The following is a 26,656-nucleotide window of genomic DNA, read 5'->3' on the forward strand; positions in this document are numbered from 1 at the left end:
GAAGTAAACAGAAATGTGAAGCAATAGGAGCACTTTATTGTAGCTTGAAAATGTACAATAACAAAACTTAAACTCTATATTCTAAGAAGACTTGCTTTATCTTCAGAAGGATCTCCCTTTTAGAGAGGGAATTTCAAATACTTCTAAACTGTGTCAAAGTGAATAATATCTACTCTGCCTTAGAAATAATGTTGAAGTCTTCAAAACACTATGAGGAAACTGGCCTAGATCAAAAGACTCTGACCCTTGTGATTCATAGGGTATCTCTGTCCGAATGGGACAGACTCTTTAAAGTCTGAACTGTGGTAAATACTAGTATAAGAACCTGACTTGATCACTGTACCTTTTTTAAGCTGTTCTAAGAGTTGTCCTGCAAGATGGAAAGTATCTCACGAACGCCCTATGTTACAAGCTGTAGGTGATGGCTTTTGTTTTACTTGACAACTATTATCTGCTGACATCAGCAGCAGATTGACTCTGTTGCATCCGCTTCTTTTCACTCGCATTCTTTCTTTTCCACTTGAGTGAGGCCACCAAAACCAATTCCTTTGGGGCCAAAGTTCTTTGCGTAGCAAACTGCAAAAGAAAGGAAAAGGTAAAGAGTATTGTGAATGCTTCCCTAAGTGGCTTTTGTGATTTGTTGTTATCAAGCAATGCAGCAAGGCAAATCACAACAGCAATATTAGGTCTAAAAGGAATAATTCTTACCTTTACAGTAGAGCTCTCCATCTTTGTCTGTAACGTTTGTAGATTCCAAACTCTTTCCACAGATAGCACAGCGGAAGCATGTTTTGTGCCAAGGCTGAAGGGATGAAGATGGTTTGTTATATTACAGAAGATGCAGAGCTAGTGGATGCAAGGAACAGCTGTTGCTTCTTGTTGTGCGGTGAGGTTAATTTTGTCTTCCTGGGCTTACAAGTTCAGTACTTTTTAGATTAGTTTTAGGATCTTATTTAATGAGCTTCTTGTTGTTGGAACTCTGGTAAAAAGCAGAGAGCTGTAGATAGCGCTCTCCTTGGCCACATCATGGTGTGATAATGAGTAAGAGCTTCTAGAGCAGAGGGCCAGCATATCACAGTGCTGTTTTTTCTGGTCATAGGATCTCTTTAATATATCTGCATTTGCCCCTACAAATCAATGTTTAGATTATAACTGTCCCAAGAGATGTTATAGCAGGATGACAGCAGGAGCCAAAAAGGAAGGGTTGACCCTCAGACCTTAAGATGCAAAATGTTGTAGGCTTATGGAAAAGCATAGCTTCAATGTGACTTGAAATCTGACAGTCAGTACGTTGGATGTTTTGCTTATTCAACCTTATGTTTTCTTCATCAACCAGGCAAAATCTTCAAGGGTTATTAGTTATAGCTAATCAGTGTAGGGGGAAAAGGGTTTGTTTGTATTTTTAGTAACCTTTTTACTTACTTTTCCTCCTCCCATTATCTTCTCTGCAGCGTACACTGATTTGCCACAGCGGGGACATTTATCCACATCAACCACCTTCTTGGCAAACTTGGAAGGGTTAGTTGGTGTAGAAGGGCGAGCAGGCTTTGGTGATCCCCTAAAACACAAGTTTGCTGTGTTAAGGTTGGAAAAGACTGCTAAGATCAACAAGTCCAGCATGGAAAAGACACTGTTACAGAGTCAGGAAATCATTGTGATTGGAAAATACCTCTGTTACAGGGTACCTGAAACAGCCCTGAGTGACAGGTAGCACCAGGCAGACACATGGTGCTGCCATTAGGGTTGGACTCACTGTTGCAGGTTCAGGCCCAGATGGTCCCCAGTGTCAGTGCTGAGACATCCAGCCCCTTGTCCAAATCCAACACCTTTGGGGCCGTATTTCCTCCCGTAGCAAGTCTTACAGTAGATTTCAGATTCATGAGCTGCCACTGTGGTGCTGTCCAGAGCCTTCCTGCAAGCCACTGCCAGAAGGAAGAGAGGCATAAAGGGTAAATATCAGTAGACCTGGGGACAGAATGTGCCGTGACAGTGGCACGCAGTAGAGTGCAAGTTGTACCCTCTATGTCACTGCTTTAAATCTAGACTCTGGTTGAATGGACCTGAAGTCTCTGAGTGCGAGCAGCTGCTTGTCTTGGTAGGCATGTGTCCCTTATCTGAAAGGCATGGATGGCACGTGGAGCCAAGAGCCGTTGCTAAGGCCACTCTTATGTCTGCTGAGTCTCATCAGATGGGTATGGAAGGCAGGTTGATCTCTAAGTTCTCTGCTGTGCTTTGCAGATCTGAAACCTGATCTGCCTTCAATGAGTGGATTCTGTTACCAGGCAAGTGAGTCTCCTTGCTGCGTGCGCCTGGAAACTGAGACACTAATGAATGGGGAGAAAGCAATAGTGACGCTGTGTGTGTTTGGTGTCTGCATACACTGGGAGCTGGGAGTGTGGCAGCCCCCACCCCATCAAGAGAGATGCTCTTTAATTACAGAAGGCCCTTATTTGATTCCTTTTAAACATACAAACTGTGGTCTCTTCAGCTTTGAGATGGTCATTATGTTTGCTGTGGGAGTTAGAGGATGCTGGAAACTTGAGCAGTAAAGTGTTTCTATTTCTGTCATTGTAGGGATAGAGTATCAATTCACTGCAACAGATGGAGCAAAAGCCCTTCAAGTGCTATTGTTGAGATAGCTTTGGGATCTGCCACCTGCCAGCACATAGCTGGCACTGGGGGCTTTCAGGTTGATAGCATGAGGTCCCTGTTATATGTCCATCATGGCTGTGCTGTAAGTAACCTGACAGGGAAACGAGGTAGGCAAACTGTATGGGGACTAAGGTTGGAGGAATGAAATCCCATCATTGATTCACTGCAAAGCCCGTGAACGTGGTATGTGATGCTGAAGGATCCAGTACAAAGCTGCTGATCAGTGTTTGTGAATCAAGGGGAAAGCAAAGCCAATTCACATACCTGGTACTTACCAGCCAGGCTTTGTTGCATCCTTTACTTTTTGACCTTAGACTTCTGCAGGGGATATATTTCTACCATCCTCTATGTTGCTTGGGCTGTCTTAAGACCTACCCTAAACGTCCCATGAGCAAACAGGTTGAGTTAGGCCAACCGTGAGCATCTTCATTGTGTTTCTCCTTGGATGCAAGGCAATGCAAAAGGAAGCATTGCAGGCTGTAATGGAAATAGCTGAATTACGTGGTTTTAAACTTGCACTTACTGCAGAGGAAGCAGGTCTTGTGGAAACTCCTTCCATTGCACTGGATTTCCTCAGCGTGGTACACTGTCTTTTCGCAGGCACCGCATTTGGCCCCACCTCCCCAGTTTGGCATCTTCCTATGTGAAGGGTAACCTAGAGAATCAGACTTGATGAGTAAATCCAATAGAAAAAGGTGGTACTTAACTTTATTTCCTTTCAACTGCTATTGCCAGGTAGCCCCTAGGGAGGATCTGCTTCCTTAGCAATGGCAGTTTTCTCTGTCAGTGTGACATCCCACCATCCAGTTCATATCTGAACCAGTTCCACTGTGAAGCTGCACAGATACAGTGTGCTTACTGAGGATGCTGTCATGGAACCACGTTGGTCACTGAGCTTCGTGACTGCTGTTATAAAGTAGTGACCCCTTCCTAAGGGGCTTTTATTTGTCCACTGTTAGAAATCTAAAAGTCTGATGGTGAGAGTGTTGTGTTTCCTATTCCAGTGCCTATGGAAGTGACTTGCCCAAGGTCGTGTGAGGGAGCAGCATGAGAGCCAGCAGCTGAGCTCGGGTCACTGGACTGTGCTGGGTAAGTGCCCTGATATTGTGCTATCACGCAGCTGGAGCAGCCACAATCTGCGCTTTGCTCTTCTGGTTTGAGTCATTGTTTCTGGAAGGTCTGTGCCGTCATCTTGTCATCTGCACGTCCCGTTATCAGGATGTTGGAGCTCCTGGCTCAGGCCGCCTCTGTCCTTCTTGGAAAACCAGTCACTTTCTTATTATAGGTCTTTCAAAGTCCTGTTTGGATTTGATTAAACCCACTACGGGGTGTTCTGAACTAAGGGAAGGACTTTGAACTCTGGCTCAAGCCTGAAATTTTCTTTAGTTGCCATGTATAAGAGTGGGGTTTGACACAGCAGCAATGTAACATAGAAGCTACTGAAAGCAGCTTCAGTTTTACCCTGCCGTTAAGCTGTTTCAGACTCTATCAGTCAGTTCCCTCACTGCTCTGACAGCTGTGAAGCGCTAATGATGTGCGGGAGAGAAAAATCCAGCTTGCCTTGAGCTGTGCTTATCTGCAGTGGCAGAAATGCGATGGAGCTGTATGGAAGGAATGGGTTATGCATTTGTTTCCTTCTTCCTCAGGAATGCTGTGGAATAACACCATTGAAGCCTTTCTCCCATTTCTGATAGGGAGCCTTGTGCTGTTACAGGCTGTGGTTTATAGACCTCTTAGAAGAACCAGGGCTCTTGAGCTAATTATGGTAACATGACTGGGTGTGCAGGCACATTTTCCATGCTGCTTTGGCATCACCTGATGGGGAGCCATAGGAGTAAGTCACAGTGAAACCCCTTCTATGAGGGTCCTGGGATGTGCCCTGTAGTCCTGCTTTAGTCATAGAGTGAGATGTCCTGCATCAGTTATAAGTATAAAGATAAGAATTGCTTCTGTAATAGACAGCAGTGATGCCAAATGAAACGGCTGCTGGCACCTCTAAAACCCAGAATGTGCTGATGTTGGAACTAAGTATTTAGTTATGACTTAACAAATAGCAACAAACCGACCTAAAACCCACCCCTTTCCTCCCAGCATCATTTGATTCTTTTGGAAACCAAGTCCTGCAGCACAAAGGAGCCGTTCCTTTGTTCAGACCTAATGCTGTGCTATCAGCTTTGCCTCTTCTTCCACCACATCCTTCTCTCTGTGTTCCTGCACTGAGTCTAAGCCATCACAGCTGAGCTCAGGCACAGTATTCTGTACACGTTCGTGCTATTTCTATTGGGGAAAAAGACCCAAACCCTTCTATCAAATGCCAGCAGAACCCCACGTGCTGTACTTACGGTGTGGCTTGGTGTTTCTCCCTCTTCTCTTAAGCCTCAAAGGATTTGAACTGGAGGGGTTCCTGTGCTCTTTAAAGGCAGGGGCTGCCGCTGCTGGCCCTATAGGCAGGGAGGGGAGGGGAAAGAGGAGAGAGCTTTGGGGATCAGAGCAATGCCATTGCTATCACCAAGCTGAAAATAGCTGCTGACAAAAGCCTGGCATTTTGTTCCCTTGTGTCCACTTGTGAGTAGGTGGACAACAATGCGGCCCCTCAGATGACACCTACGGCGCATTCCTGAGCGCAGCCTAATGGATCAGAAATAAAGATGAAAGCTCGATGGATCGGTGCTTGGATGTGGAACATAAGGAGCCTGAAATGAAGGTTTAGTCATAGTCATGTTGCCAAAGATAATTTACCAAAACAGTGATAAATATATGTGTGTATATATATACATATGTGTATATGCAGGACTCCCTCCTGCTGGATACTGCCCTATGTGACAGTGAGTATCCCTCATTCAGAAAGCCAGATCAAGTTCTTTACGCCCCTTGCTGATTAAACACCATTTTCCCCTTCTATAGAATCCTTCTTTGACCAAAAAACCACCATTCAGCGTACGACATATTACAGCAACACCAGTCATTTAATTCCATTCAACAAAAAAAAAAGTCAAAATGAGTTGGATGCAATTTTTTTGTCTGAACAAATTATTTTTACAACGCAGTATAAATAATTCTTAACTTATATAAAAACTTAATTTTTTTTGTTAAAGATTTTTTTTTTCAAAGCTAACCTTATAAAAGAGGAGCAGCTGAACACAGGAGCACAAGAAATCCTAACTACGGCCTTTAAGGGAAGCATTAAATATGTACAGGCTCACAGTACTTTCTCTGTGCAAAACATGCACTGATTGATAGACGGTACCTTTCTGTACAGACACTTTCAGTTTACTTTGCATAGCAGAAGAGCAACGCAGAATGAGATACAAAACTCAGTTGCTTTAGAAAAGCCTTGTGTAAAAACACTTAGCCTGAACTTCCATAGTAAAGCCAGTTTGAATTCTACAGCGTTCAGGCTATTCCAGTATCGTTGTCTTGCCAATCACATCCAAAACACATCCCATGTGCATTGTGCTATATCAGTAATTACACTGCTAACACAGCCGGCGATTTGATGCCCAAAGATCAGTTTTCTGGCACTTCAAGTTTTCGTTGAGCAATGTGTGAGGTTCCTTGAGGGGTTGTGTCGGTACCACCTGAGGTTGCAGACAGTGACGGGGTTGTGTTTGGTCCTCCTGGTGTGCGGAAGAAGTTTTCTGTCACTGGCTGAGGCTCCGGGGCTTCCTTTGGCACAGGGGGCTAAAAGAAAAGGGAGAGATCAGTGTCAGTCCATTCTAGTTGTAGGTATGTGCAGAATGTTAGCAAACACATTTCTTCCTATCTATCAGCAATGTGGAGAAGAGCATCCTTTTCTTTGCTATACATCTATATACCCATATATATATATGTTAATAAACTGATTTGTTTTATCTCCTTTCACTTCCAACTGTAGGCAATTCAGCACTACACAAACAGCTGACAGAAGGCAACAAGCAGTTTATAAGCATGTGTCATTTCTTATCCAGCGTCCTCTCCAAGGCTCCTCACACCTTGTCATCCTTCAGTTCCTCCAGCTGGCTCCACTTTCTCATCAAGTAAGATATTATTATTTCTCACTCAACCTATGGTTTAGCCATTGCAATACGTTGCTTCTTACCTTTTCCTCTTGTAAGGTCGCGTTTTCTGAGCTACTACGATTAGTGCTTTCTGGTTTTGATAGGATTGGGATGTGCTGAAGAACGGGGTTTGCAGGGACTTGCACACCAGCAGGCATCACTCCTATGTGCTGCAGTGTAAAGTTCAGAAGTGAAGAACTTGGGTTTGGGACTGAACTGTTACTGCTAGAATTGAGGTGGGAGTTGTTCAGTACAGGTGCAGCAGCTATAGAAGCTGGTGACAGCATGATGTTCAAGGACGTTATATGAAAAGCCGGAATGTTAACTGCTTTCATTTCAGATGCTATCATTGGAATGACACCTGAAACAGAAAAAAACAAGCGTTGGAAGGATTGAAAATTGAAAGTAGAGGCCTTGCATTGTGATTTCACAGCTCTGGTAGGATGACTTTGACTTACAATCCTTCAAACCGAGCATCTGTGTGTATATATCCCTTGGTACTCACCTGCAGTGGGTGAGCTGTGGGTAGTGGTGTGCTGCACAGAACATATCCCAGCTTTCTCTCTATTAGAAAGAGCTGCCTTGTTGCTATGGTGAGTGCACTGAGTTAGAGGGATAAGGTACCCAGATGGAAAAAAGGTCTGAAAAAGACAATACACATTTACATCAAAGGTGCATGAAAAATATAAGCTTTTCTTCAAAATCACACTCCCCTTGCCGCTCTCTTATCCTATATCCCTCATAATCCCCAAGGCTTGGGATAGTCCATGCCTATACTGGCTCCCATCTGAAACTGGACTCAGTTTGACTCATAGCTGTGCTCTAAAAGTCCTCATCCACACAAGTCATTCAGCTTCATTCTCAGATACCCTTATGTGGATTTCTTTATTTTCTTTTAAGAAGAATGGTGGGTTTTACTGCATTGCTGGTGGACATCAAAGCATTGTGAACTAAATATTTATAAAAAACAGTCTAGGACAGTATGAGATCTCAGTATCGCTTCCATCTACTTAGTTATCTTCATCCTCTTCAATACCTTTATTGATGACCTGGATGAAGGGCATCGAGTGCACCCTCACTAAGTTTGCAGATAACACCAAACTGGCTGGGAGTGTGGATCTGCCTGGGGGTAGCGAGGCCCTACAGAGTCTTTTTTTTCTAAAGCATTCTGCATAGTAATGCAACTAAAGGCAAATCTATATATGTGTAGTGATTCCAGTTCCGTTTCCTTTGCAGATTGTTCCACGTGGTCTTTTCCCAGCTAACAGCAAGAACTGCTGTGCTGTGTGGCAAAGCTCACCTCATGAGCAGGAATGGCAAATGCTACAGGTAGGTCCTGTTTAGCTTTGGCTCTGTCCTCATCTTCTGGAGCACATTCTCTTTTGTATTGCTCAGAACAACTTTCCACGCTTTGATCTTCAGATCTGCTCTGTTTCTCTTCCTGGAAGTTGTCCATTTCGTTGTTGGTTTGTGAGCCGATGGAAGGTGGTCTTTCGTGTTTATTGAGTTCTCCCTTTAAAAGAAAACAGGCACTGTAAGAGGCACGGCTATCACAGTACATCTGTAATTAAGAAGGTCACATGTTTTATGAATCAGAAAAGCAGAGTTTCTCCTGATTTCATGGCAGTTTTGACAAGCACAATTTGAAGCAGCCTAATAATTTACAGACATGGAAGCATCTGGCAACTGAGGAGTGGAAAATTATCCAGACCCCGTTTCTTCATGTGCATCAAGTGTATCTGAACCTCCTATTCTCTTTGTGTATCATGTTAACTCCACATCATATTGACACCACCACTAGGTTATAAACCAGACAGACAGAAATTGACTTACCACAGCAGTTTCAAGGCTTTCCTCATCACTTCTACACTTTTTAATCAAGTTATTCTCTTGTAGTGCTTGAGATCTCTTAAGGCACCTCTTTGATGAAGACTCAGGCTCTATAACTGGTCTTTCTTCAGCTGCCGTGGCCTTTCCTGCATCAGCTGCGGCTGTGCAATTGTCCCCTTCCTTGGCGGTCATTTCACTTAATGCTTTTGGATGAATACTTTTAATTCCTGTCACATTAGCACACGGTAGAGGCTGCAACATGAAGCTTGGGCTGTACGCTGTCACAGCGTGGGCTTGAGAAGGATGCACATATACTGCATAGGAGGCACCAGAATGAGGCTGAGGTAGGATCACTGGTGATGCTGAGCGGTGGCTCGGAGGCAGGGCACCCAATGGCTGAGTGAGAAGCAATTTTGGAGGGGGTGCAGCAGTGTGAGTGTTGGCCTTGGGAGCTGCCTCAGGCCAGGGCAGACTGTGCTCCAAAGCAGATCCCAACACGTTATTTTTCATGTCTTTTGGTCTCCTTAAAACAAGAAAAAAGTCAAAATGCATAGTTTAGTGTTTTCATGCAGAAATGTCCTGTGTAATTATTTTTTACCTTACAAAGTCAGTGTGAATTTGTATGTCTTGATGAACCGAACAGAAAGCTCCAAGTGAAACCATAGCCAGGAGCAACAGAGGTTACAGGTTTTTGCAGATCACTGCCCAACTCAAATTAAGCAGAGATTGAACTTAACAGTCAGTGACAAAAAGCTTCCAAACATGACACTTGCGCAAACTTACTTTGGTGGTTCTTCCAGCTGATATTGAGGAACTGCTGCGAGCTGAGACACTTTACTTGTATAAGCTGATACGTTTTCATCTGTACCTGCTTCAAGGGAGAAAACAAAACCAACAGAACTGATAACGTATCCTAATGTTTAAGTGTAATTCTATCTTGAGTCTGCATTATTTCTACTTTGTTTCTACTAATTGCAGAGCTGATTCTCGGAACATGTGTTACATTTGTTCCCACTATCAGTCTCATAAAGCTTCAAGATTTACAGACAACATACACTTCATTTCCCCCCATCTTGTTTGTTTCTGACTTGTTCAAACAACAGGTGTTTTAACTTATTCACTCATCCACATCTTCTATCAGAAGGCAAGTCTGTATATTTAGTACAAGACTCCACATTCAAGTGAAAAACATGACTAGAAAGAGAGAGACAAATAAAGTTTTCAGCTACATACTTGGGCTTATTTTAACTGGGCTGGTTGGAGCAGATTGGATCTTCCTTCTGTCACTTTCTATGCTTTTAACTAACTTGATTAGGGAGGGATGCCGAGTGAAGTTCTGCTTTATTCTTGAAGGAAAAAGGTTTTTTGAGCATTGCTCCTTGGAATTGGTGGGTTCTGATATCTGTGAGATGCAGGGTGCGGATGTTGTTTCAAGCCTTGTATCTAAAAAGAAGAACAAATAGAAGAGTTTGTATAGCGTATATATATATTCAAATATAATATTAAATGTATTCAGTAATTAAAAGCAATTATTTGAGCGTGAATTATAACTATTGAAGTATCAGACACTGGCAAAAATGGAAACACAAGTCTCAGCATAAGAACATAAACTATGAGGCTCCTATGAGCTGCTCCAGGAAACATTGTGCTGTTCAGAACCAAGAGCAACAATGTGAACATCAAGGACTTTCTGCTTCTTTTCCTCAGTATTTCAGTTAACAGCTTTCTAGGAGAGCAAAGGAAGAAATCAGAATCATCAGCACAGCAAAAGAAAAAGACACATATACGTACCCTGGGTGTTTGGTGGGACTTCGGGTCCTGTCCATTTAAATGCTGGTTTTCTGCCTCTCTCCTCTGTGACGTGAACTTTCTTGATAAGCTCGAGGCTGCTGAGAACATTTGCTATATCATAAAGTCTCCTGATTTTAGCTGAAATAGACACAAAGCAGAGCAGTTTTTAATAACAAGTCACTAACATTCTCACCTATTAGAATACATCAGCCTAGACCTCGAAGTACCTTTATGTTTGAATGGAGGGGAAGAGGAGGAAACGAGCAGGGAACCGAAAGAAGGGTCAAATAGTGAAGAGACAATCAGCAGTTACAGCATTGTGAGGAAGTGAAACCCATGTTTAAGCTATCAGCAGCACTTTGACAGTATTTGGTTAGGCTTCCATCGAGTAAGTTGTGTGACCTGAACACTTATTTGCATGGGGCATCTTTGCTGAAATGATGCTGAAATGTGTGACAAGTTGCTTGGGAAATCACTACCAATAAGCAGCTCCTACTTCACACTGAAAAGACTTTCCAGACTTACATGGCATGTATGATGCACAGGTGGGTCCCTGTAAGAACTATGCAAGGTTTTGGAGGTTCAAATACCTTTATGACAGCATTTTACACTGAATGATCGTGAGCTGGATTTGCTCATTTAACTTACCCTTGATTTCAGAAAACGAACAAGCAGCAGACAGGAATAGCAGCCTTTTACTTACTTTTAAACTTGCTTTTATCCAAGTCCTCTAACTGATCTTCTCCAATCAAGATTTTAGCAGCGACTTCAAGGCTGACTATTTGAGGGGTTGATACAAGAAACAGCATCACAAATTTCTGACTCATCACTCGTAGAGACTTGTCTTTCCTGCTGTTAACAGAGGCTGCAGAAGACAAGAAAAAAGGATTAAAGCATTAAGTGACATGCCAGCTACAAACATTGTTATAACGCTGTAGAAATTTGTCAGCAGCATCTAAGCAACAAATATGTGTTTTATAATCATGTTACTCTTGGCACTACAGATATAACCTCACCAGCACGGAATTCAATTCCTGGGAGCTCCACAAAGCACATTTCTGAATGCTCATTGGAGTTGAAAGATCTTGCCACTTCTTCATTATTCCTGCCATCCAAACCAAACTCCTGCTCGTACTCCCTCTTCTTGATCATCTGAATCTGCTGTGTGTATTTGTTCTCCTCTCCAACTTTCTTCAAGGTTTGCAGGGTTTTGGCAAGATTGTGCCTGCCGTGCCAGATGTACCTGTTCTTGGCAAGGCGGCTCACCATGTGGAGGCTCTCGAGCACATTCACAATGTCATAGATACGTCGACGTTCAACATCTGAAGAGACAAAGTGTAAAGATTAACATGGCATCTCAGTTCCTTAAGATACTACTGTCATTTACCTGAAATATAGTTTGCATAGAGAAAAAAAAAGACCAGTTTGCTATGCTTCCCCCTCTTAATACACTTGTCTAACACGATGTTAGCAGTACTGTGCAACAGGAGGGCGATTCATAGTCTTGTGCATGCGAGGACACGCAATAGGAATATGCACCAACTTACTGAGCTCCTCAGCTACTTCATCGAGGCAAATGTAGTTGTTCTCCACAGCGCTGGGGTAATCGGGATACCGGGCCAGGAACTTATGGCACAGCAAACCCAGGCTCTTCTCTTTGCGACTGGGTTGGGATCGTTCATACTCATCTCCTGATGAGTGCTCCTGTGCAGGACAAGATGAGGATGTGAGGAGCTTTTAATGACGGGTACGTCAATCCAAATAGGCTCAAGACACGTTCCCTGCTGGCACCAAGTCCAGCGTTCAACTCTGGCCCTCGGAAATAGAACTGTAAGGACTGAGGGGCATATCAGCAGATCACTCAGTGCAGCCAGCTGGTACAGGAGGCCTATGGAACGAGATGTTTTACGTCTGGAAAGCACTATAAGGAGGGTAAAGCCGACCAGCAAAGGGGCCCAACAAGCAAAGTGCGGGATGCGGTACCTGGCAGCATCGCGTTCCCTGCAGCCCCCGGCTCCGCTCGCGGCTGCGGATCTCGGGGCTGGCGGCGCTGATCAGCACCTTCAGGTTGGCGGTGGGCGTCCATGGCTCAGCGGGAAGGGCCCCCCCGGGTTTGGGGGGCGTGGCGAGCGGCTGACAGCCGGGCTGCAGCTCGGACAGGACGCGCTGCGAACCGCCCGCCTGCTTCAACGGAGTCCGCAGCGTCCCGCGGGGAGCCTGGGGATGGTTCTCCTGCGGAGAGAAGGGACATGGGAGCAGCGGGTCGGGCCGGGCGGTACCGGAGAGCTGCAGGGGGGGGGGGGGGGTCTATCGGCGGTACCTTCTCTCCGGCGCCCATCTCCGCCCCGCCGGGCTCAGAAGGAGCCGCCGCCGCCGCTCGGCATCGCCGGGCCCTGCGAGACACGGCGGGACCCGCAACCCGCCCCGCCGCCAGCCGGCCCGCGCCCGCCACCCAACGGCCCGGCCCCGCCCCGACGGAGGGCGGAGCGCTGCCGGGATCCGGTTCAAACATTTGGCGGCCGCCGCGCTCCGTGCACTACGGACACACACACATATATATATATACACACACATACAGGCACACGCACGGCACGGCCCCGCTCCACACACGGCGCCGCTCGATCCCGCCGCCGGTTTGAACCGAGAGCGCGGAGCCGCCGGCGGTAGAGCGGGGAACAGGCCCGGCCAATCGGCTCGCGGCAGCGGGGCGCGCTCAGCCAATCGGCGCGGAGCTGGCTTGGCGGGCTGAGGGCGCGGGATGAGGAGCGCGGGGAGGGAGCGCGGCCCAACGGCTGAGGAACGGGACGGGATGGGGTGAACAACGGGGATGAACGGGGTGAACAACGGGAATGGGATGGACAACGGGAATGGGATGGACAATGGGAATGGGATGGACATCATGGAATGGGATGGACCTGGGGGCTGAGATGGACCTCAGGAATAAGATGTACCTCAGGGCTGAGATGAACCTCAAGGTGATTCTGTGAATGAGATGAACCTCAAGGTTGAGATGTACCTCAGGGCTGAGATGTATCTTGGAGCTGAGATGAACCTCAGGGCTCAGATGAACCTCAGAGCTGAGATGTACCTCAAGGCTGAGATGTACAACAGGAATGAGATGGACCTCAAGGCTGAGATGAACCTCAGGGTGCGGGGTCAGGGCTTGTGTGTTGTGAAGTGCCACGAGGTGATCAGAGATATGTCATTTAATATGTCATTTAATGGCTGCTGTCCTTGGGAATACAAGGTCTCACAAAGCACACAGCCGTATGACGTTGAGCAGGGTGCTGTACTCCGCTCTGGGTCCCTATGCGCTGACAGCCCCATTTCGCTGCAGTTCCCGCACTGACCACAAGGTGGCGCTGTAACGCGGCCTCCCCGGCAGCTCACCGCCTTGAGCCCCCGCCCGCCATTGGTCCTCCGGGCATCACGTGGCCGGCGGAGGGGAGGAGCCGAGGCTCGGGGGAGGCGGGAGGCGGTTGTCCCGGTAACAGAGAGTGAGTAGCGGCAGCGCCGAGCGGAGCCGGGCGGCCTCGCCCTGCCCTGCGCTGCTCGGGGCGCGGCACCGCCCGGCCGGGGCCAGGTACCGGGATAGGGGGGTAAAGGTGTCCTGGGGGGGGACGGGAACCCGCCGGTTACTGGGTGCCCGCCGGTAACGCAACTCGTGTTTGATGGGGGGGGTGGTGGTGGCTGTGTGAGCCCTATAGCTGGATATGACGGGTATCGGCCCTGCCTTGGGCTGCGGGGTGTTGCTCTCCCTGCTCCCAGGTGCTTTAAGGTGGCTGAGCTGGGAACCTGTGGCTCCAGGTGTTGTGTTTCCTTATGGGCTCATTGGCAGCACCTGCTCCTCCACGTGTCCCATCATGGACCCACAACTGGCCTGGATGGCCACAGTACTCCATTCCAACCTGTGTGACCCCGTGGGGTGATGCACTGTGTGTCTCTCTCAGCTGTCTTTGTACATGAAGCCCCAAAAGCAAAGTAAGGCATTAAAAAGCCACTGGAGTGAATCAAAGCCGCTGGAGAGGTTTGGGTGCAGCGTAACGTATTGCTAAATACATAGTTACTGTAGCAGTTCTAAGCGCTGGTGGTGGGCAATGAAATCAGTAACTATGTGTTCTTTCAATGCTTGTTTTTTTCCTCGTCTCTTGTAGGTGTTTGTTTGAATACATTGAAGATGATGATGACAAACGTGCCCGGATGATTTTATATAATTAACACCTGCTCGATGTGCAAAAGGCGATTATTGCTGTGAAGTGTTTACATTGATTTATGGGAGGAAGGCGGCCTGAGAGAGGGATGCTGATAATATCAACCCAGTGGATTAAATGCACATTTACACCTTTATTGACGTATAAATTATCCATGCCAGGAATGGACCCAAACGGCTGCTGATGGAGCAATAATGTGGCACCAAGCACTGGCTTTGGATTCAGCTCTGTAAGGCACAGCAATGGGATTCTGAGCTCAAGAAGGGAACAGAGGCTTCCAGACTGGCTGCCTGTTATATTATAATGAGCAGTGATGGCAAGTGAGAACTTGGAAGGATGAGGAGGAGATGTGAAGGAGTTCTCTTGCTATTTCTTTTTTAAATGACTTTGAGGTTTTTGTTGCTGTTCGTGCTATGGATTTTTAGAGAGAGCTGAGAGAGGCTGGAGGAGTGTTTGTAGCTGGGAAATGGAACCGGGCTCCGAATCCAACCAGCATCAGAAGAGAAAGCCGGTGACACATGGACTGGAAGATCAAAAAAGGGTAAGTCACAAATGGTGGAAGGTTTCTGCTTAAATGACATGCATGAGGAACGAGCAGCAAAAGAGCTTGTGACTCTTCTGTCTGTTACAATTGCTGCTAACTATGCTCAGCTGCCTGCAGGTCTGTTTTCCTTGTTATATATTTACACCAGATAGTTGGCTTCCTTGCAAGGAGTGCTGTAGTGTGAGTGAAGTGGGTGAGACATCCCCAGGACGCTGGGTAGTTGTTGGTGGAGAGGCTTCTAATGAAATGAGGTCTAGTGACTTCTGCTAAGTCTGGTTGGATCATTGATTTGTTGTTGCTTTCACTCTTATTGATATTACTAGAGAGGTTAAAAAGCTGCTTCCTTGGGATCTGGCCTGTAACATCACTGAGAATGTGTCAGTGTCCTGATTGTCCTGATGATAATGTTATCATTTATTTATCATATAGTTTCCAGACGTGATTCTGACTTAAAGCAATGCAAAATACGCGGTGGAACGTCAGTAATGTCAGCTGACAGATCCTATTTTGCATTGAGGAAGCCTTGTGTGTCAAGGTGTTATTGTGTTGTTTAATAATAATTGATTGCCTGTGTGTATGCAGCTGACCTCAATGAAGTTGCCATCTTGGCTTGCAAACAGCTGAGACTTCAAACTTGTTTTCTTGGCATGAATGAAGCAAATAATTACACTTGAAATGCTTGTGCTGTATATATAAATTGTGCTGTTGTCCCTGAGTGTTTGTTGATTGAAATACACAGAACCCAGTCCCTCCTATTTGGCCTTGTGTGAAGAAGAGCTTCCTTTTATTGCATAGACGTGTGTGATTTGTGTTGCATTTAAAATAAGCTGGAAGCAGATGTGACCAGCAGCCCTTTGAGATGCTGCCCAGTGTCGGTGAGGGGAGACGTGTGTCACAACTTCAAGTCTGCTGCAGAATGAAAGTGGCTTTTCTGTTGCTCCATTAGAAATCAAAAGAGCCTGAAAAACTCTCAGATATGGGATAAAATGCAGCTGTTCCTTAGATTTAAAGAGCACAACCAATGTGTAACTTGAAGTATATTTCTGTTGTACCGAGCACAACCTATTAAGTGATAAGCTGACAAGGACAGGGAAGTGTTTTGGGGCCAAAGTAAATCAATAAGAGCTGAAATAAAATCCTTCCATTGATTTCAGTTCTGAAAGCTGCAACTGTTGAGGCTTTTTTTTTTGGGGGGGGGGGTTGTTTTATATTTATTTTCCCCCTCTTTAAATATACAACTGTGTGCAGTGGGAAAAGCATTAGGGACCTGAGACACCAAAGTACACAATGATTGTCCGGATGCATCAAGATTAATACGCAATCACGTCTGCCTCTCCTGGCTGATAGGGATAGGAGCCCACATCTCCCATCTGCTCCTGGCTCTGGGTATTTGGTGCACATGTAGTGTTGGGCCTCTGTAAGTATAATATAACCCCAAGTGAGGCTCGGTGGCAGCTGGGATAACATCAATTGGTCATGCTTTGCTGCCATTCATTTTAACTTGAACTCCAGCCGTCATGGAGATTATTAAATTTATAATGATATATGTAAGATCCATTTTAATGACTCTTCTTGCTTGGGTGAGCTCTCTCTCTCTCACTTCTGTTTGCAAAACAAGTCTTAATGGAGTATTACATTTCATTTCCTATTGGATTTTCCAGGGAGATGTTACTCGGGAAAGCTTAGACTTGTGTTTACTGGGGAAAATAGTTTGGGAATGAAACACTGATAAAGCTTGGCCATGACTGTGGGGCTGAGTATAAACTGTGATGTTGTTAAGCTTAATGTTCTTTGATTTCTGATTGGAAAAAGCATGTGTGTGATCCAGGATCATTAGAGTTAATCACCAGCAGGCACTTCTGCTATTGAAAAATAAGACTTGTTCTGGAAGGAAATGAGACCAGGCTCATTTTAAAATCAGACAAATGCTTTCTTTTATGGCAGTGTATTTAATGGGTATTAAGTCAAGCTTCTTATTTTTGAAGTGCCAAGAAATCTGTGTGTTTCTATCCCAGCCAAGGATGGATCTGGTGTGTCTAAGTGAAATAACAGGGAGCTGGGTTGGCATTTGTGGTATAGAAATGAAGCACTGAATTTTGCTTTATCTTCTTGTTAAGCACACTACTAGATATCTACATTATATTCTACTGATTAGAGCAATGTAACGTGTGGTATCTGTGTTTATTGCCTAGTGGTGTGAGGCTTTGCTGTCTGTGCTTTGTCTGATCTCGGAGGACTGGAAGTTGTGCTGTTGGATGCTGCTGGGATCAGGAGAAGCAGGTTCTTTGTGCTTTCTATGCTGGCTTCAAAAGGGCTCTAATGTGAATGTTCAGGGTATTGTGTTGTCTAGCAGCACAACTTTTCTGGCTCTGGTAGGAATTACAAGGCTACATTCCATTCAACATGTAATAAAGCAGTGCAGAACTTTCCCCAAGTCTTCATTACTGTACATGGGGAAGCTGATACGAGGCTTTTGATGGTCTAACTGTTGATTTTTGCCTCTGTTTTCTTGTATGGAAGCATGTAAATCCTATATCTAACTTGTCATACAGCTGCTTACGCATGGCTCCAAAACCAGATGGAGTATGTCTGGATTGACCTTATGAGGGAGTTGTGCTGGGTTGTTGTTATTATGTTTCTTTTCACTTGTTTCCGTCCAGTTATGACTGAAGGAGTCCGTCCCAACGTATTCTGGTTGATGGTAATTGTGTGATATCACACAATTGGGTTGAAAGTCCTGATTCCTGAGTCCTTCTACATGTGAATAGTCCAATAGGAATCACCAAGTAACGAGCTGGATGTGTTTGTCCATTGCACAAAGCAGGTGCCAGTCATTGTGTGTTATTTAAAAGGTACAAGTAGGTAAAACCTTTAGAGGTTGTTTTTAATTAAAGTATTCTTATAAAGCAGGCATGACGTTCAGATAACATACACCAGATCTCATTAGTGCATGGGTTCCCGCACCATCCTTTAGCAATATGTTCATTATTATGCAAATGGATACCCCCTGGCCTTGAAGTAATTGTAAGGAATAAAATCTGGGCCACAATATTCTTCATACCCTAAATAGCCAGGAACCTCGTATTGGGCAGCCAGATATTGCTTGTTGTGATGTCTGTGCCTGGAAGCGAGGTTGATATCCCTGAGGTCTGCTATCTATTTTGATGTTCCTGCTGAAGGAAGCGGTAAGAAAGGCAAAGGGAAAGGAAAGAAGGGGGAAGAAGCGCAGAGGAAATAATCTCTGCCATAAAAGTGGCTTATTTACTAATTTAATGCCTTATTGCAGGGCTGAGCTTACCTCAGGGGCCTTGCAGAAGGGGAGAGGCATTAGAGAGACAGACATGTATTCATCAGCATTTATTTCCATGCACCACGTGTCGGGGCTTTCTCTTTACTTGCCTGTTTCTCTGCTGTGTCTAGTTGGACAGCTGTGTTGTAAGGTCACCTACATTTGTATAAACTCAACTCTTAAATATATAAGAAAAAGCAGTAGTGGCAACGTGGAGTAGCAGTAAAGCTATTGCACTGGGAGCCTGAGTTTGATGGGGAGATGCTCCTGGGACATTCCTACAGCAATAAAAGTTGATGGGAGAATGGGTTTTATTCTCTCCTTAACATCAAACTCACTCATCTGTTAGAAAGGAGCAAAGCGACTTGCACGTGAGCCCGTCCTTGCAGCGTTAGGCAAAAATAGCGTGGTACTGAAGACTGTGATTCCTCTTCGTGCTAACTGGATGTGATGCATGGATGTCTCTTGGGGCTATCACACGTTGATGGTAATAAATATGTACTCAGGCTTGTGTAACTATTCTTTTTTTTCAGCATTGTGCACTTAAAAAGATGTACTCGAGGGAGCTGAGGGGCTGGGGAATAGCTTCCAAGAGTGGATAATAGAATAAGTTGAGATGTCAGTACAGAAGAGGTGAGCTTGTGATGGAGAAACCTCTTCAATAGGTGGCAAGCTAGAAACCGGCGTGCTTCAAGCACTTAGCTTGCACCGTGTTTGTTTATCTTCTGAAGTCTTTCAGTTCTTCATCGTGATGACAGCAGCGACTATCAGATCTTCAGGAACTTGGAGGATTTTGAATAAACAATGTGCATCTGATAGGAGCACTCAATAAATGTAACGAGGCAGATGGAATTGCCTGTGTTTCTTGGGTTTCAGCTCAAACATCCCTTGTTGCCTTCATTGATGACTCCGTATTATGTCAAAGTAATTAATTTTTCAATATCTCAGGCTTACTGCTGTGATATTCCCCATTTGTGAGCTCTCCTTTGGCGCAGCAGGAATGAGAGTCTTACAGACCAGAGCACAGAACTGCAAGACTTTGGGTAAGGAAAACTGGATCCCAGTTAAACTCAATGGGAGACTGGCAGGAACTGGGTTTCTGTTCCATTCTGTTCCATTGGCCCACAGCATAAAAGACTAGACAGTGGGAGTTTGGTTTCTGAAAGGGCCGTGATCAGCCAGAGAGCTGAAGTCTTGATCAAAATCGGTATAAAATAGTAGAATGAGTGGAATCAGTTATCTGATAGTTGCTTGAAACTGTGCTTTAATGTTAATGAGGCTGATTGCTTATGTGCCATTCAGTGCAGCACATCTTCGCCCAGCACCAGGAGGGATCTTTCTTGCAATCGTGTTTAATTATTGATGGCTTTGGGTACCTACTCCTCTCTGTTGCTGTGAAACTCACGTTAATTCTGTGTGCTGTCTTAGTGCTGGGAAGCTGTTGTTGCCATGACCCAGGTGCTTGACTCCTGCAGTTTCTGGTTTCTGTGATTATAATCTTTTTCCCTTGGAATTTGCCTTTCAAACCCGCATGGTTTCACTGAATGTGCTGACTTGGGGAGCTGAGGCTCAGCAGTACGAGTAGCTTGTCTTTAAACTCCTTTCCCTTTAAGCTCCTCTCCTTGACTGAATAAAAGGAAGATAAGTTATACTACTTATGTGTTAGGACTGGAACAAAACCTTCATAAATATTTATCAGGTGGGAAAATAAATACGTGGATGCGTCTCTTTAAAGGCGAATCATAAACAAAATAATCAGCTGGCAGAGGATGAAAGTTGGGTACAGGGGACGTTTTTCACCTCGTGTAGACTTGGAGTGTGGTGCAGCATGTTGAAATACTGAGCTGGATGGAAGCGTGCAAATACGTGGACTCTGTAGATAGATTATTTCTTCTGCCTTACCATAATGAATCTTGATTGTGTCTGTGCAGTAAGAGCTGGTGAATACAATGTGCAGAGTGACTACTTTATAATCATGGCTTTGGTCCTACGTGTATTGAACCTCTTTGAGAAGGTGCACCTACAAACCAATTAAACGTGCTGGTTAATTTCTCTTACTTGGTGTTTTTCAAGTAAGCTTCTAATTTATTGCATGATTTTAGATGGACGGGGCAACACTGTAAAGTTTTTATGCATCCTACTATGAGCTACAATAGCAACTAAGCTTGCAGCTGTCATAGTAAACCTTTTCAGTAAGTGCACTTGTAATGTTCAAAGCAGAGAGAATTTAGTTTTCTCTTTTGATTGGGAACATGGTTTAAGTTGGAGGGTTAAAGCCATCAGAATGGTTAAACAAGGGCAAGATTATTAATCCAGAATGGTTTTTATGTCATTGTAGTTGACTTAGAATCATACTAAGGTTGGAAAAGATCTACAAGATCATCCAGTTTAGCTGCCCATCACCAACAGTCCTCTCTAAACCGTGTCCCTCCACACAGCATCTACATGTTCTTTGCCTTCAGGGACGTCTGTCATCACATTTATTCCTCAATAAATAAAACGCGGGTTCTGATTTAGGATATTTTGGTGGCATTTAAATAAAGAGAACGGTCTGCTTTGACTTCTATTTAATGACTGTCTGAAGTCTTTTCTGCAGATAGTGTCAGAGGGAAAATAAAACGACTGTGTTTAATAGCCTGGTTTTATCCATACTGCTTAGAGGAAGATTGTCTGTGTTCTTCAGCAAACAAATCAAAATCAAACTGTAGACTCTGGGATCTTAACTGCTGGGGGTCATGTAACTGTGAGCTCACTACAGCTACAAACCCTATTGAATTCAAGGCTTTCACCAGGCAGACCTCAAGCACCTGACACGCTGCCTTGTTGAACTCTGGAAGCCGACAACTGTTCATAACTATTGGCAATAACTTAATATCCATGTGTTTGTTTTGGTTTATTTCTTTCTTGGCTACCTTCCCAGATTCCATAATGATGAGCAGTCGTCTTTGCAACCTTTCTCACTGTTGGCTGTGATTATCGATGTGCTGTGCGTGCTTTCATTGCATCAAAGACCAATTTTTTTCTTATTAGGACGAGAATATCTAATTAGGGAGCTAATGCAATTCGTTCCACACGCTGTAATTTAGGTATTGCTTTTGGGGAGGTGTAATGAGTGCTAGTGTGCTGTAGGATCTTATAACGCTGTGGGAGCAGAGTATGAAGTCATTAATGTCTGCTGTGTGTATAAATTGTCTTCTAAACTTCTTTTGCTTCCTGGATTCCTTGGGATTTTTAGTGTTGTGACATTTGCACTGGTTATTAATGCAGAACCTGTAGTTCCACGGGTTAGATAATATCTGTGTACATATTAATTTCTATTCACGTGGCCAACGCCTGACACGTTTAATGGCTATTCTCTCTGGTTTGTGTCACGGTGACTTCATTAACCACGTTGAATTATGCTGTAAATGTTTGCAGGGCCTGTTGCTTTTAGTGCTCCGTGGGGAATTTGCATTGCAATTGATAGGGATCTGAGTGCAGCATCATCTGCTATTTCAGGCCGGTTTCTGTGGTAGGGGGGGAGATGTGTGTGTATGTCCTATAGTAACTGCTAATGTACTGCTGGGGCAATCAGAGGGATGATTATTTTGGGGATGTACTGGTTATAGGTGGGAGGAAAATGAATTTTCTCATTTTAGATCTTGCATGAAGGGCTTTATAGTCATAGAATCATAGCATCACCAAGGTTGGTAAAGACCTAAAAGATCATCCAGTCCAACCATCCACCTATTACCAATAGCTCCCACTAAACCATGTCCCTCAGATGCTCCTTGTTCCTTCTGGACTTGTACTTAAAGTCCCCTTGCAACTCTATACCCAGCGTAAGATCCTGATCTGCTCTTCTTGTCCTTCGCAGATTAGTAGCTTGGACTGAAATATTCACGCTGAGTTGCTTTTCTATTTGTGAAGGAATTGCTGATTTGTGATATTGATTCCAATAATTTGAAAGTAATAGAAATGTATTTGGCTTCTCAGTGCGTTCTTGAGGTTGGTTGTGCTGCTAGTGGAAGATGAGAGTGGCTGCTTGCCAGTCTGGCCCTTTGGGGTCACTGTACAAACATATGTACATAGTTGTTATGGCACAATGTGAGAGAATCCCTTCTAGTGCAGTGAGCTGGGCTGAAATACATTCTGGTGTGGGTATAATGACAGCACAGGAGCTGGAGAAGAATAAGTCTTATTATGGAGGGTTTTTGACTTGCTTAACCTGTACGGTTGGTAGCTGAAATACCTGTCTTAGCCCAGAACAACCTGTATGACTTGTCCTTGAATATGCACCTTAAAATGTAGACCAAAAAAACCACAAGACTTTTACTGAGTGCAGGCTTTGATCATGCACTGTCGTGGTGTTCCCCACCAGATGCCTATGGCTGTGCTTTGCTGCTTTAACACGCGGTCCTCACTCCTCTGTTGTTGAGTGATAAGGTCTGGAATTGCCAGAAGGCCAGATAACGTGGCCACAATTGTACATCATTAGCAGATAGCCACAAAAAGTAGTTGCTGGGCTGTGTGTTGGGCTGCTTGGTGCAGAAGTCGGGTGTTTTGAGTGGAAGCAGAGCAGTGTGGTAAGTGCAATTACCTTAAGATGTGGCTGGCAGTGAAACTGTGCACTGAAACGCATCTATTTCTGTGTGTATTGATGGGAATATGCATGATTCATGAGGATGGGCCAGGGGAAAGAATTAAACAGGAAAGTAGAAAATGAAAGGGAGATGTTTATAGCATGCTGAACGTGTGTATATACACATGTACTTCCAAACTGTGCAATTTCTATGTATAAAACACCCTAGTCTTTCATAAATATTTGTGTGCTTAAGCCTATCATTTTGGTTTCAAGGATGTAATCTACCATAATGGATATGTTTTTAGACCTTGGCAGGCCTTGCCAAATGATTACTTTGACCAGCTGTTCTCACTACTGAAGGAGCTTTACATTTAATAAGTAAATAAGAATCACAGCCTGTTTCCTCGCTTGAGTGTCGCTGGAAGACTTGGGCAGTTGTTGTGTAATTAGCTGCCCACTCATTTTAGAGGTTAGAGTTGCAGTGAAAATAATGCATTTGTTATGAGTTTGTACTTTTAAGTATTAGCCCCAGCTGTGTTAGCGTTCATTGAGAACACGATGAGCATCATTGGAAATGGAGGGTTAGCGCTGTTTTCTAAGCTTCAGATGAAGCTCTGTTGTGTTCTCAGTGACCAAGAACAAACCCAAGGTTGAAAAGGTTAAAACAAGTTTTATTGCAGCAGTCATCGATGTATAATCACACTGTGAAGCTTGTTGATACGAGGACTCGAAGATCAAATGCATGAATTCAAGACACCTTTGCAGCTGCTCTGAAACTTTGTCATTGCAGTTGCTCCGACTCTGAGCTGAAACGATTATTTCTTCTCATAGGAGTTAAAGGAGCTTTGCTAGTGGGGGAAAAAAAAACCTTGTGCAAAGCAACATAATTGGTTTGGCAGCCTGGGATCTGTTATTTAGCAAGCCTTCCCAGTAATGCTTTATCTACAGGATGGATCCCGGATGAGAAATGAATAATCCTTTGTGTAAACACAAACAGATACTCTGTTATCACTGAGTGCAGCTATTCTCATTTAGCGAGTTGCATCTGAAATCCAGAATGGAAGATGAAAGCAGCAGATAAAGCTGAGCGTTAGCAGCAGCTTAGGACTGAAAACCTGAACAGTAGTCAAGGAAGGGCTGTAAATAATAAGGCTATAAAGAGCTAAAGATTAAGATAAAAAGAAAGTAGAAACAAGGGACCTGGTACCAATATCAGAAACATACGGTGCCTAAATCAGGGCAGAAGAAAAGGGAAGAGTATTTTGGATGTAACTCCTAGCAGCTCTTGTTTATGGAATAGCTGTGTCAAAAATGCAAACTTGCTTATCAGTAATGATAATTGCTAAAAATTGCTTGTTCTCAAAATAACTCGGCTTGAAATCTATTGGCAAACATCTCCAGCTATTTAAGATCAAAATAGCGTTTAATGGGTTGAAGTAATCGATAGTCCCAAAGACTTCTGAAGATCTTAGCCCATAAAATATTCATAGTTTATGTTTGTCTTTTAAGGATCTGCTCGGATTGTTAACACATTGCAAAGTGCTAAGTTTGCAAAGTGCTTCTATTAAACGATGTTAAGATGCTTACAACAAGTACAGCATGTTTGTTTTGCGTATCGATGTAAATAAATGCTATTTCCATTCTCTTGAAGTATGCAGTTACTTTGAAGCTCAATATAGAGCGTGATTTGCTGACAGACTCATTTTACTGAAGGATGATGCATCTATTTGAGTCTTTACATTTGCAGTCACATTATTTCTTACCTAAAATTTGTTTAGGCACATGCCTTTGGGTGTCTGGTTGAGGTGCATTAGAGGGACAATGGCTTTAATCTCGATGCCTGTGTGAATACCTAGTGTGAAAGTGTTCAGAGATTCATTATGTGCCTATGAAAACATAATAGATGTATGGGGTTAGTACAGAAGAATGGGCAAGAATTAACTACAGCAAGGAGCCTTTTACAGTGTGATTGTGGGCTTGTTGTTTGAAAAGGCAGAGCCATAAAGGTGAGGAATAGGGGAAACAGAGCTTGACCTTGTCATGGGATGTGCTTGAGTCTTGGCTGGGTTGCCTTGCACACTGTGCTCTTGCATCAATGAACACAGAGGCTTCAAAGGGACCTTTCAACACCCCATGCTCAGTAAATGGGGCTGGCTGCACCTTGCTCAAGTCTTCATTGTCTGCTGGAGACAGAACATGTAAGGGTGTTTTTCTTCTTTATTTTCTACACGCATAAACATTCAAGGGGAAATTGCTATTGATTGAGAGAGCAAGATCTTCCTATCTGGTCAGCTTTCTGCATTACTTTAACAGCTATTTTAGTCATCCAGGCAGTTCTGGTTTAATAGCTTCCCACTCTTCATCCTCTGTGCAGTAAATGAAAGCGATTATGATATTTTTGGTTCATTGGCACTTAAGTGCTTTCAAGGTGGAACTGATGGCTCGGGAGAATGAAATAAATACGCAGCTCTGGATGGACATGGAGTGTTGTGAAACCTTTGCTTGGAGCACGTGTGATATGGAAATGCTGTTACCTCTTCTGCTGCAGAAATCCTGGTGTCCTTTGGAAGGGTCTGTGCTAAAGGCTTATGTTCAATGTCTGCCTAAATATTTAATGTTTAATCTTGGTGGTTTAGCTGGATAACTGCACATACCCAAATTTGTCTTCATTCTGTGTTTTTTAACCACCTAAGCATTTCATGATAGTGCTGCGTTTTTCACTTAGATTGCTTTTCTTCCTGCATTTTCTGATGCAGACACAGGCAGTTGCTTGAGTCTCTGCTCTGCTGTCAAATCCTTCTGCCGGCCTGTCTGGCTGATGAGAATTTACATCAGGCTCCTTCGGTGTTTGTAAATAGCCTTGATGTAAGTCACGTCACAGGGAAAAATAACAAAAAAAAAAAGATAGAGTGCTTCCCTACATCAATGTAATATAGAGAAATAGCTCTTGTGAATAGAATTCCAACTGAACATCCCCCTGGAAAGAGGGCTGTTAAATTAAAATGCTGTTTAAAAGGGAATAGCGCATTAGCACAATGGAAAACAAGGCTAATAGTGGGGAGTGCAGTGTAAGCAATAAGGTTCTGATTTGGTTTCGTCCCTACCTGTGTGTTTGAATTGTATTCAGAACTTCACTTTTACCTCATGTGAACTTGATGTCAAGATAAATAACACCACGTCTTTGTAAATGTCAGAAGTCAGTTTGACCATAAAGGTTAATCTGAAGAACTGTTACAGCGCAAAGAGGGGAGGAGTAGCAGCATCTACACAAAGCAATGGTAAAATGGCATAGTCCTTCATTCTGCTACTTCATTCTTTTATTTCTTTTATTACCTTCAGCTGGGAGTTTCTTTCCTTACCACCTGGATGATGTTTGGCTTTGTCGTCTTCCTCCCTCAACTAGGTGTACTCGAGGCTTTAGAATAAATAGCATACAGAGCTTTCCATCTGATGGCCAATAGGAAATGCAGCATCTCAGCTGGATGTGAATCCTTCAGCAAATACCAATTTGAGGCACTCCAGGAATCTTTTGGTATCGTGCCGGTTCAAAACATTTTTACCTAATCTGCTTTAAAAGGAGCAGTTTCTTAACATAATGATTTATTTCTAAAAGGAAATCTAGGTAGAAACACTTGTGCAGGGACTCCTTGCTGTCTTTTGAGTCTGCTATTGATTTCTTTATCAACAAAATGCATCCAGCGCATCTTGTCTTTGCTTCTGTGTCAGTCCCAGCCTGAA

The 26,656-nt window shown here is 44.1% G+C and overlaps 3 protein-coding genes across 7 annotated transcripts in view; 1 reads left to right on the plus strand and 2 right to left on the minus strand.

The window, feature by feature from the left end:
* Positions 1-14: 14 nt before the first annotated feature.
* CSRP3 (cysteine and glycine rich protein 3) lies at positions 15-5,118 on the minus strand. The gene is made up of 6 exons (XM_015863374.1): positions 4,995-5,118; positions 3,176-3,307; positions 1,754-1,922; positions 1,423-1,558; positions 709-802; positions 15-576 (listed from the first exon to the last, which is right to left on the minus strand). The coding sequence occupies exons 2-6, from the start codon at positions 3,285-3,287 to the stop codon at positions 497-499; spliced, it is 591 nt and encodes a 196-aa protein (XP_015718860.1). The 5' UTR covers positions 3,288-3,307; positions 4,995-5,118; the 3' UTR covers positions 15-496.
* Positions 5,119-5,599: 481 nt separating this feature from the next.
* Positions 5,600-12,978, minus strand: E2F8 (E2F transcription factor 8). Of its 2 annotated transcripts, none has more exons than XM_015863355.2 (13): positions 12,631-12,978; positions 12,294-12,542; positions 11,858-12,014; positions 11,327-11,632; positions 11,014-11,175; positions 10,311-10,448; positions 9,753-9,962; positions 9,303-9,387; positions 8,523-9,042; positions 7,990-8,202; positions 7,195-7,330; positions 6,731-7,050; positions 5,600-6,333 (listed from the first exon to the last, which is right to left on the minus strand). In XM_015863355.2, exons 1-13 carry the CDS (start codon positions 12,820-12,822, stop codon positions 6,160-6,162), a joined length of 2,862 nt encoding a protein of 953 aa, XP_015718841.1. In that variant the 5' UTR covers positions 12,823-12,978; the 3' UTR covers positions 5,600-6,159. The 2 variants fall into 2 exon arrangements, with proteins under 2 accessions (XP_015718841.1, XP_015718840.1); XM_015863354.2 differs by having other exon boundaries at positions 9,303-9,390; positions 12,631-12,977.
* A 796-nt stretch (positions 12,979-13,774) lies between these two features.
* Positions 13,775-26,656, plus strand: part of NAV2 (neuron navigator 2) — a 181,250-nt gene continuing 168,368 nt past the window's right edge. For all 4 annotated transcript variants that reach the window (XM_015863388.1, XM_015863389.1, XM_015863390.1 and 1 more), the window contains exons 1-2: positions 13,775-13,893; positions 14,465-15,062. In XM_015863388.1, the coding sequence (XP_015718874.1) occupies positions 14,988-15,062 (75 nt within the window). In that variant the 5' untranslated portion in view covers positions 13,775-13,893; positions 14,465-14,987. The remainder of the gene's footprint in view (positions 13,894-14,464; positions 15,063-26,656) is intronic.

This window comes from Coturnix japonica, chromosome 5 (genome assembly GCF_001577835.2).
Source record: "Coturnix japonica isolate 7356 chromosome 5, Coturnix japonica 2.1, whole genome shotgun sequence".
Classification (NCBI taxonomy): domain Eukaryota; kingdom Metazoa; phylum Chordata; class Aves; order Galliformes; family Phasianidae; genus Coturnix; species Coturnix japonica.